At 35.0% G+C, this 12,346-nt stretch overlaps 1 protein-coding gene across 11 annotated transcripts in view; it reads right to left on the bottom strand.

Moving 5' to 3' along the window:
* The window catches only part of TEX9 (testis expressed 9), a 198,764-nt gene that overhangs the window by 15,236 nt on the left and 171,182 nt on the right, over positions 1 to 12,346 (bottom strand). For 9 of the 11 annotated variants that reach the window (XR_013370322.1, XM_077881201.1, XM_077881203.1 and 6 more), the window contains one exon: positions 7,370 to 7,504. The exons of the other annotated variants lie outside the window; for them this stretch is intronic. Coding sequence is in view for 8 of the 9 variants with exons in the window: in XM_077881201.1 (XP_077737327.1) it covers positions 7,370 to 7,504 (135 nt within the window). In the remaining variant the exon portion in view is untranslated. The remainder of the gene's footprint in view (positions 1 to 7,369; positions 7,505 to 12,346) is intronic. 11 annotated transcript variants of the gene reach the window in all.

Here is a 12,346-nt window from a genome sequence, read left to right as displayed (position 1 = left end):
AATTAGAAGGTATTCTGAAAATGAAAATGTGACAAATCAAAGTTTAGCTGAAAGAATGAATAGAGGAAATTTATAATGTTAAATGCTTATATTAGAAAAGAAAGGTTTCAAATCAACAGGTCTGCTTCCATTTCAATAAACCAGAAAAGAACAAACTGAACCCAATTAAGAGAAGGAAATAACAAAGAGCAGAAATCAATAAAAGAGAAAACTGAGGAAAAACAATGAAAGCAGATTTATTAAGGCTCTAGTAAGACTGAGCAGGAAAAGAGGATACAAATAACCAATATTAAGAATGAGGGAAAAAAAGGAAACCTATGATAATGTGGAGGAACATCACTATAGATTAGACAGTTATTTAAAGGACAATAAGGGAGTAACATTTTTAAAAAATGTGAGACCTGAAACCATAATAAATTTGACAACATAGATAAAATGGAGAGATTCCTTGAAAAACACCCAAATCACACAGTAAGATACAGATAGCCTCTATATAGAATACTTTTGTATCTGTTAAAGAAATTGAATTTGAAATTCAAAATATTTTCACATGAACTAAGGATGATTTTATTTTGACAAGGCTAAATAAACAAAAAGAAGAAAAGAAAAGAAAGAAAAGAAAAGAAAAGAAAAGAAAAGAAAAGAAAAGAAAAGAAAAAAAGAAAAGAAAAAAAAGAAAAGAAAAAAGAAATCTGGTGAAGAATATGCCACAGGGACCATATCAGCCCGCAAAACCTAAAATAGTTATTAGCTGGCCCTTTATAGAAAAACTATGCCTACCCTTGGCCTGTGTAGAATTCTAAGGATTCAGGGCGCCTGGTGGCTCAGTGGTTGAGCATCTGCCTTTGGCTCAGGTCATGATCCCAGGGTCCTGGGATTGAGTCCTGCATCAGGCTCCCTGCAGAGAGCCTGCTTCTTCCTCTGCCTATGTCTCTGCCTCTCTGTGTGTCTCATGAATAAATAAAATCTTAAAAAAAATACTAAGGATTCTAGAAGAAAAAATTCTAGACTTTAGCAAAGTTTCAAGATACAAATTGAATATATGAAAGTAAACTGCATCTCTCTATTCTAGCAACACATGATTGGGAATTGAAATTTTAAAAATTTATAGTAACATGAAGAGAGATTAAATACTAAGGGCTAACTGTGGGGGAAAAATGTATAAGACCTGTAGGCTGAAAACTACAAAAATATTGCCTAGAGAAAATGAAGAAGGCTTACAAAATAGATATGCTCTATTCATGATGTGAAAAACACAGTATTGTTAAGAGGCCACTTTTCCCCAAATTGATCTACAGATTTAGTGCAACTCCAATGAAAACTCCAAAAAAACTTTTTGTAGAAATAGGCAAGGTAATTCTAAGGTTTATATGGAAATGCACAGGACCTAAAACAGCCAAAGCAATTTCTGAAAAGAACAAAATCATACTACATGCTTTCAAGATTTTATTATAAAGATGTAATAATCAAGACAGTGTGCTATTAGCATAAAGACAGACACGGAGATCAATCGAACAGAAGAGAGATTCTAGAAATAGTAGCACACATATGTGGGCAACTAATTTTCAACAAAAGTGTCAGGGCAATTCAATGGTAAAGGATAATCTTCTCAACAAAGAGTGCTCCATATATACCAATAATGAAATGAACCTTGACCCTTATAAACAAAAATTCACCTAAAAGCTCAAGCTACACAACTTCTAGAAGAATACATAGGAGCAAATCGTCGTGACCTTAGATTTAGCAAAGAATTCTTAAATAGGCCACAGGAAGCACATTATAAAAGAAAAAACAGATTAGACTACATCAAAATTTAAAAGTTCACTCTTCGGGATCCCTGGGTGGCGCAGCGGTTTAGTGCCTGCCTTTGGACCAGGGCGCGATCCTGGAGACCCAGGATCGAATCCCACGTCAGGCTCCCGGCATGGAGCCTGCTTCTCCCTCTGCCTGTGTCTCTGCCTCTCTCTCTCTCTCTCTCTGTGTGACTATCATAAATTAAAAAAAAAAAAAAATAAAGCTTTAAAAAAAAAATAAATAAAAATAAAAGTTCACTCTTCAAAAGAAGTGTTACAAAAATAAAAGGGATAAGACACTTGCAAAGCATATATCTGACAAAAGACATGTAGTTAGAATACATAAAAACTTATAGCTCATTTATAATAAGTCAACTCAATTTTTAAAAATGAACCAAAGAGATTAAAAACTAAGGAAATCTGAATAAAGTATGCTCTTTAGTGAATAACGTTATTGATTCATTCATTAGCTATAGTAAATGTACCATACTAATGTAGATGTTAGTTTCAGAGGAAACTGTGTTTGAAGATTACAGAAATGCTCTGTACTAACTACAATTTTTATGCTGATTTATAACTTCTATAAATTAAACTTCATTAAATATTATTAAGAGTAAAAAACTTTTTACCAATACTTCACCAAAGAAGGTATCTAGACTCTCCTGAACAACCAACAGGTCAAAGAAGAAATCAAAGGGGAAATAAAACAGTATCTTCAATCTTGATAGAATGTTGATAGGAATTGCATTCAATCTGAATAGCTATCATCAAAAAGCAAGAGACAACAAATGATGGAGAGGATGTGGAGGAAAGGGAACATTGTGCAATGTTAGTGGGATTGTACATTGGTAAAACCACTATAGAAAACAGTTTAGAGGTTCCTCAAAAAATTTAAAATACAACTACCATGCAATCCAGCAATTCCACTTCTGTGAATATATCCAAACGATATGAAAATACTACATCAAAGAGATATCTGCAATGCCATATTCACGGCAGCATTATTTACAATAGCCAAGACATGGAAACAACCTAAACGTCCATCAATGCATGAATGGATAGAGAAAATGTGATACAGGGATCCCTGGGTGGCGCAGCGGTTTGGCGCCTGCCTTTGGCCCAGGGCGCGATCCTGGAGACCCGGGATCGAATCCCACGTCGGGCTCCCGGTGCATGGAGCCTGCTTCTCCCTCTGCCTGTGTCTCTGCCTCTCTCTCTCTCTGTGAGACTATCATAATAAATAAAAATTTATTAAAAAAAAAAAAAAAGAAATTGTGATACAATTTATACAAAGAGGAATAAATAAGAGAAATCCTGCCATTCATAAGAACATGGATGGACCAAGAGGGCATAATGCTAAGTAAGTCAGACAAGAAAAGACAAATATTGTGTGATCATACTTATACTTAAAAACTCTTTTTAAAAATGCAAAGAAAAACAGATCAGATTTATGGTTAACAGATGTAGGGAGTGGTGGGAGGCAGGAGGGGAGATTGGAGGAAGGTGGTCAAAAGGCACAAACTTCCAGTTATAATAAAACACTAGAGATGTAATGTATATACAACATGATAACTATAGTTAGCTGTCGTATGGTATATTTGAAAGTTGTTAAGAGAATAGATCCTAAGAATTCTCATCACCAGGAAAAAAGCTTTTCTTATTTTTTGTATCTCTGTGAGATGATGGATATTAAATGAACTTACTGTGGTAATCATTTCACAATATATAAATCAAATCATTATGCTATACACCTTAAACTTAATAATGCTGTATGTCAATTATATCTCAATAAAACTGGGGAAAATATAAAATCTCAAGATAGCAAATGAGCATATGAAGATGTTTGTATTATTCACTGGTCATTAGGAATATGCAAACTAAACCACAATTACATACTGTTAGTCACCCACTAGAACAGTAAAATGTAAAAGCCTGACTATGTCAAATGTTGGTCATGACATGGAACAGCTAAAACTTTTATATACTGCTGTTAAGAATATATATTGGTAAAACCATTTTGGAAACCAGTTTGGCAGTTGAACGTACATCTATAATAAAACCCAGATGTTTATTAATTCTAGGTATTTACCCAAGAGAAATGAAAACACATGTCTACACAAAGACATATATGTGAATATTCATGGCAGCTTTATTTGTAATAGTGAAAACTGGAAACAACCCTAAGTCCATCAATAGAGGGTATTGTTTGTTATATTTATACCATGTGTAAAATTATTAAAAGTGAACTACTGTCACATGCAACAATGGGATGAATCTCAAGATGTTCTAAAATCTTTCCCAAACCTACTCCAGGGAATGGCACTATCTATCCAGTTCTGAAAACTAAAAGTCAAAACATCCTCTCAAAAGCTTCCCTTTTTCACAATTCCATCTCTACCCATCACCAAGTCCTAGTAATTTTTCTCTCTTCAATGTATTTTGATACTTCTCTCCATTTCCACCACTATCAGTCTAGTCCACACTACTTCATCATCTCTCATACTGCTCCTCTTAACCTGAGTTCATTGCCTCCATCTCTCACACTGCTACTCTTTAGCCAGAATTCATTGCCTCCTTCCAATGAATTCTCACACAATAAACAAAAATACTTTCCAGGCACACATATGATCACTGCATAGTCTCCCCTTACCTTGTTCAAAATAACCATGCAGTGGCGTTGTACTATATTTGGATAAAACCCCAAATATTAACACAGCCTGAAGGATCTAGATGGTTTGGCCTCTACCTGCTTGAGGCCTCACTTCACAACATTCTCTTCACTTCCATCCCTGACTTTCATGACCTAGTTTTTTTTCCTACCACAGAGCCATTTTATACATAGGATTCCCTTTGTCCATAATCTCTTCCTAGCATATAACTTGTTAATATTATTCAGATCTTAACTCAGAATTACATTTTTTTAAAAAAGCATGCCTTTACCTGGTTACCTGCTCAAATCACAGTTGCACCTCAGTTTTGCTTGATGAATTGTCTAAATAACACACAGCTTCTCCACTACAGGGAGTATATGATTACAGGGATCACATTTATTTATTTATTTTTATCACCTTTGTATCTCCAGTCTCTAGGAAAGGTCTGGCAGGTACCTAGAAGGCCTTTGTAAATATTTCTAAATGAATTAATAAAGAATTTGAAATTATCTGTTCCTAAATGAAATAACATGGACTTGGTGACATATTTTATTTATTTTATTTTATTAAGATTTTATTTATTTATTCACAATAGACACACAGAGAGAGAGAGAGGCAGAGACACAGGCAGAGGGAGAAGCAGGCTCCATGCAGGGAGCCCGATGTGGGACTTGATCCCGGGTCTCCAGGATCACGCCCTGGGCCGAAGGCAGGCACTAAACCACTGAGCCACCCAGGGATCCCTGAGGACATATTTTAAATGGACTATAAGCAAACAATCTAATCAAATGCTCTGTTTTTAAGAATTCCAATTAAACCATCACAAAGTTGTCTTTCCTCATTCCTTCCTATAGTATATTTCAGAGGCAATTACTATGTTCCAGGCACTGAGACACAACAGAATGAGACAATCGGGGTCCCTGCACTCATGCAGCATCTGATTTAACTTGACTGACTCTTCATTTCAAAAGTTACTCTTACTCTAAGGCCAGATTCGTTTCCTAACCTCTGTGCAGAATATATTATTTTTTTTAAATAAATCTTTAACTTTTTCATGACTAGGAGTCAATCTTGTTCTAGTTTATGGAAACCTTACTATTTCTTAAACATACAGACCTGAATAATTTTAATTATCTACCTAATCATATGTCTAATTAGAATGAGAAGCAAGGTACAAAGAATTAAAATGGAAAAAATATACCTCCTCACAAAAAAAAACTTACATATAGACTAGACTACAAGGAAAAACTAAACAGCATAAGCCCAAAATGTCCTTCAAAGACAAAGTTAGGGGACTCCTGGGTGGCTCAGCAGTTTAGCACCTGGCCTTCGGCCCAGGGCGTGATCCTGGAGTCCTGGGATCAAGTCCCACATCGGGCTCCCTGCATGGAGCCTGCTTCTCCCTCTGCCTCTATCTTTCATGAATAAATAAATAAAATATTTTTTAAAAAAAGACAAGTTAGAAATGAAGCAAAATAATTGAAAAAAATCAGAAACTTAAGACTCATACACATATTTTTTCAGAAATCTAAAATAAGTTACATCTAAGAACTCTGATTTCAAAATGTCTACTTGATAGCAAATAGTTACAAAATGTTCTCCTACTGCATTTAAACTGATCACCCATAATGCAGACTTTGGATCAGAAATTTGTTTTGAACATACTTGCTTTTACAGTGTTGATGGTTTTAAACTAATTAATGAGGACTTGGTATGTCAATTTGCAAAATGGCTCAAACTTTTTTATTGCTGTCATGGAAACAAGTTTTTCCTTCTACTTCTCTAATTGTGCTAAAACATCAACAACTAAGAATTAGCAAATCCTGACATATACATGGTTATTCCATTTTATTTTCTTCAAAATCCCTCCAGAGTGAACCAAATTGGAAATAATATTCCAATAGCATGCTAATTATTGGCAAGTTATAAAGATGACTTCCTCATTCAATAACTTCTGTTAATAAATCTCCAATATACCATCATCGATGGCTCTTGAACATGAACACAGTCTGATTACACAGTACAAACTATCTCACAGAAGATATCTCAAAACTCTGTAGTCACGGTCACATTTTGCCTCTGTTAAATATGTTGGAGGATTTATCAAGTTCAGTCTAGTTTTATGTCCTATTAAGTGCTGTTAGTTTATTGGAAATGTATCATCTGTGTATGTAACAAAGGTGGCTCCTAACTTCATCAAGCCTCTGTTAAGTGTAAATTATTCAGTATTATCCAAAGGGAGAGATTCCAATGGAGCATCACTTTTAGGTTGACATAGAACCAAAATCGAATTAGTCAAAATTTATAGAGTATGCAAACAGTTTTCATACACAACGATATTTGAGCCTTCATTTATTCAACAGTTATTTCAGGCATTGAGCGTTAATTCTATACCAATCATTGGCTAGATACTGGGATACAACAGTGATTATCAAAATGTTGTCTCAGAACCAGTGGCATCAGCATCACCAGGGAACTTGTTAAAACTGCTTATTAAAACTAGTTTAAAACAGGCCTCACCCTAGACCTACTAAATCTGAAACTCTGGGTGTGGGGCCCAGCAATCTGTCTTAACCAGCCTTCCTGATAATTCTGATACATGCTCAAGTTTGAGAACCACTGCCCTATAAAGTAGCCCTTTGCATTATATTAGAAAAGTGAGTAAAGAAGAGAAGGAAATGGATTTGAGATACAAAAGAGACTCTTTCCTACCATTTGTACCCAGAGATTAGAAAAATGTCTGGCATATAACATGGGCACACAATAAAGATTTGTTGAAAATCACATAACAATAATGAATGTGCTTCTGAAAACAGAAATGTTCACATAACATTAAGAATTAAAATTTAAAAACTATTATTTTTGACTCTTGCGAAAAAAGTTACCAAAGGTGATCATTACCAAAACTATTCAATTTTTCCATACCTTGTTATTTTGCCTTGATTTACTTAACTCCAATTTGTACTTTTCTGCCTCTTCTAGAGCTCTATTCAACCGAACTTCTGTAGCACTTTGGCTAGTGGCAGCCTGTTTTTGTAGTCTTCTTTTACTTTCTAATTCCTATATGGTAAAAGAGATATATGGAACATTTATACGTTCCCTCTATTATTCTGCTTTTCCATTTCCATATTCCTTGCTTTCTCCCAAATTTTACACACACACATACACACACACCTCAAAGGCTGGGGGCTGAGCAATGAGTGAGAGGTCTCTGGGAATTCTTACCCTGAATTGGTATTAGACAGATATATCCTTACAGATGTAGTCAAGAATTAGGCTTTCAAATTACTTTTGTTTGGAATGTTCTATCTCTTTTTATATAGTATAGAGATCCTCTATATTTATTTTATAAGCAACTCTTTGTACCTATAGTTCTTCCTTTGGGAACCTCCTCATAACAACTATGTAAGGCACAAACTCTCATAAATACTGTGTTTGTATAAACCCAACAAAGTATATCATATAAGAAATATTTGTTCAAGGGATGCCTGGGTGGCTCAGAGGTGGAGCGTCTGCCTTCGGCTCAGGCCGAAGATCTGAATCTTCCGAATGATCCCGGGGTCCAGGATCGAGTCCTGCGTTGGGCTCCTTGGGGGGAGCCTGCTTCTCCCTCTGAACTACATCTCACCTCTCTCTCTCTCTCTCTCTCTCTCTCTGTCTCTCATAAATAAATAAATAACATTTTTTTTTTAAAAAGAAATATTTGTTCAAAACAGAGCATTCTACATTAGCCTTACAGGGCAAATTCCAACTCTCGAGCAAAAAAATCATGTTATAGGTTAATGTTCCACATCTTGGGGTAGATTTAGACTTGTATGTCTGCAAATATTCTAAGGGATGCTGTCACAGAGAGTCTACAGGTCTGAAGAAACATGACATGTAGAATAAACCCCAAACTCTACCATTATCTGGCACTATAATCTTATCTCCTGCAAGATGTTACCCTTCAGATATATCAGCAGTATATGGAACTCTCCCAAACAGCTATGATGTTTCTTGTCTCTGAGCCTTTGCTTATCTCATGCTCTTCCTTCTGCCTTGATCCTTCCTCCCTGCTCATTTTTACCTGGCCAGCACCTATTCATCCTTTAAGACTCAATGAGGGATGTACATGAGGGTTTGACCTCCACCAGGAAGCCTTCCCTCATTCTCCTTCCAGGCTGAATTAGGCACTCTTTCTTCAGAGCTTCTACATCTTGACACACATATATCACAGTATCTGCTGTGCAGAACTGAAACTATTCATTTACTTCATTTTCCACATTATTAATGTAAGCTCATTGAGGATAGAAATGGTCCTAATTTCTGTATTCCCAGAACTTTAGGGGCACAGAGGAGGCACTAATGACATGTTTATTCAACTGAATTTATTTTGTAATACTTAACTCACCCTTCTTTGCATCCCCTACCATGTCTAGTACAGAGCCTTATATACAACAGAGATTCAATAAATATTATGGAATTGAAATGATGCAATTAAAAATATAGTTGTCTGTTTTCTTCCTTTATAAATTTTTTTCTCCTGGCTGTATCACTGTTTTATTTGAAAACTGATCTCCCTGGCCCTAAGTAATTAAGGGCAAAACAAAACAAAACACATGCTGCTCTTTATGTAGGTTTCTAAACAAATCAAACTGTGTATGGATACCATCTGCTATCACCAGCCTTCTTCACAGCTTTGTGGGTGGTAGCTACAGTAAAAGCAAGCTTGATTTATCTCACTGTTCACATGGAAAAGGCAGAGATTCTTATTAGCTACAAAGTCCACAATTCTAGCTGCCTCATTTTAGCCTCTTCTCCAAAGAATATGAAGATAAATCTTTGCCCTTCTCTTTCCTGCTGGTGACTTTGTAACCTACTTCACAGAAAAATGAAAACCATCCTACACCACATTATGTTCCTTTAACGGTGAATCAATATGGCTCCTTCTTGGGAGAAGTGAAAAAGAAAAAAGGCATTAGAAAAGTAAAATAGGAAATAAAGTATTCCCAAATGAACAAATCCACTAAGGAAAGGGAAAACCTACCAAAAACTTGAAAACATTTATTTTTTTGAAAACATTTATTTTTAATCACATTCAAGTATTTTGTAATTTACAAAGTAGACAAGATACCAGTATTTTTTATGATACCTTATATGCTAAAAATAGTAAAGCAAATCTACTGTTTCCAAAAAAAATAAGCAGTTTACATGTTGTTAAAGACAAATTTTAGGAAAGACCTTAAGCCCTGAATTTTATTTTAGCCTTTTTTAAGAGAAAAATTTAAACAGCTTAAAGAAATTAAAAACTCACTTAAAAGCTCAAATACTATGAGATCCAGGAAGAAATAATTTGCGAACCTCTCTTAACTTTTAAAGCATTCATAAAGCACTGGGAGAGGGCAAGAAAAGAGAGAGGTATTGTATCAGTAACCACAGCACAGGATAAAAATGGTAGTAAATGCTTTAAGAGTAACACAAATTGTCACAGTAATTCAGAAGAGGAATAATCAGATGAGAATAAATGATCAGATAAGGTTTTAGAAAAAAGTGCTAAGATACAAAAAGCAATGAACATGGAGTCAGAGAACCTATGAGCTGTGGTAGACTCAGTTCCCATATCTAAAATTGGTAGTAATGATATCTGTATCTACTTACTTCTTCAGCACATTTATCAAGCATTTACTGTGTGCCAGGTACTATTCTACATAAATGATGGGCACATGAAATTAAGAATATATACAATGGATAATTATATAAATATAATTATATATATATATATATATATATATATATATATATATATATATATATATATATATATATATATATATATATATACGCACCATGAAACTTAAGCTGGGGAAAAGGGAATAAAGAGCTAGGGGAAGATGCAGATCTATATAATAAAACCATATGACTACACACAACTATCATATGTATGTGATCGCAATTTGTAAACTATACAATATTAAACGAAGATAAGGACCATTAAAATTATGGCTTTGCAGGATACATACAGACAAAAATTTAAAAGCTTCCTTTGCAAGATAAGGACTTGAAGAAATTAAGAAAATGCTTTTGAGGCGCTTTGCTACAGAAACAAAGAACAAAGCATCTTTAAAAAATGACACAAACCTCGATTTTAGCTGGAGTGAAAGAAAAAGAGAGCAGACTTTTTTTTTTAAGTGAGTTACTAGTGATAGGCATATTTGTGTGACATAATCCATGGTCAGAGAACTTGTGGAATGTACCTACTGACTATAATTTGACCCGCCCCCCAAAAAAAACCCAAACACCCAAAAAACCCTAAAACAAAGATTTAGGCTTCTACTCATGATGAAATAAGAACCTAAGATAAAAACACAATGTAAACTAAAGAAAATAGACAAAATGTGTTATATAACTATTTAGAGATAAAGGAAAACAGTAGGATTATGACTCCTGAGAGAAGACAAATAAATGGAGTAGTGTTACAATCACCCCAGCATTCTGCCTGGAGGCAATGTCCACACTGTGGGTATAATGTGGAGAAAATACAACAGAGCCGAGGTCTGCTAAGTTGAGGGACAGAGATGGAAGCTGGAGGAGACCGAGGCCCCTAGAATTTATGAGAAGGGTTCAAGTAGGAGGAACTCCATTAGGAGGGAGCTTCAGGAATCTACACAGGATATCCTTCCAGTATACTGAGGACGAGGCTGCACCTACATACAGAGAAACCCAACAAGGCCAGCAAAGAACAATCAAGGAATGTAAACAGAACAATGCAAACATAGTTCACACAAGGAAGGATGACATCTGATCTCTAACCTGACAGAAAGGAGAGAACTTAGTGATCATCTGAGGCATTCAGTGGAGATTCTGGAAGGTCTCTTTAAGGGAAGCCTTAGTGGTACAGCTGAACTATTCCCCGACGCTACTCTAGACACATCCCAGCCAAACTTAAAAACAGGTCTCAAAGGGACTAAACTGGCAAATAACTACCTGTGTTCAAAGAGCACACTAAACACAAGCACTCAACAATATAATATTCACAATGTTTAGCATTCAGTATAAAATCCCTAACCAAACCAAGAAGCAGGAAAATGTGACTGATATACAGAAGAAACAGTAGTCAATAGAAACAAATCCATAAATGAGAAATATGACAGATCCATCAGACAAAGCTGTCAAAACAGCTATTTTAATTATATATGTTAACATAATGAGGACATTGAGAATATAAAAGAGAATCAAATGGAACTTCCATAGATGAGTAATGTATCAAAATGAACATTTCACTTGGTTAAGAATAAGGGCATATTAGACACTGCAAAGAAAAGATCAGTAAACTACTGAAGACATAGCAATAGAATCTATCCAAATAAAAAAGGCTAAAAATATTAGTGACCTAATATCACTGATATATTTTAAGTGTAATAATATCAAGCAGTCTAAGAGAAGTACAATTGAAGTTTCACATAGGGGGAGGGAGAGACGGGATAAAGAAAAAATATTGGAAGAAATAATGGCCAAAATTTTCCAAATCTGATGAACACTATAAACCCACAGATTCAAAAAGTTCAACAAACTTCAAGCAGAATAAACACACTCCTTACACAAAACTAAGAAACACATCATTATGAAATTGCTGAAAACCAGTAATAAAGAGAATGTCTTGAAAGCAAAGATAAAAGATAGAAAAATACAGAGTAGAAAGAAAAGATTTACTGTGAACTTTTTGTCAGAAATGACATAGCCCAGAAGACAATGGAATGATATCTTTAAAGTACTAAAAAAAAGACAGAAAGTTTTAATTGATAATTCTGTATCTAGTGGAAAATATCCTTAAAAAATATAAGGGTCCAACCACACAGAAGCACATACAAAACTAGTGAAACCCAAATAATGCCTGTGGATTACACCAATGTCAGTTTCCTGGTT

The sequence above is a fragment of the Canis aureus genome, chromosome 32, assembly GCF_053574225.1.
Source record: "Canis aureus isolate CA01 chromosome 32, VMU_Caureus_v.1.0, whole genome shotgun sequence".
Taxonomy (NCBI): domain Eukaryota; kingdom Metazoa; phylum Chordata; class Mammalia; order Carnivora; family Canidae; genus Canis; species Canis aureus.
Note: the sequence above shows the minus strand (reverse complement) of the source record. Positions and strands in the feature narration are given on the sequence as shown.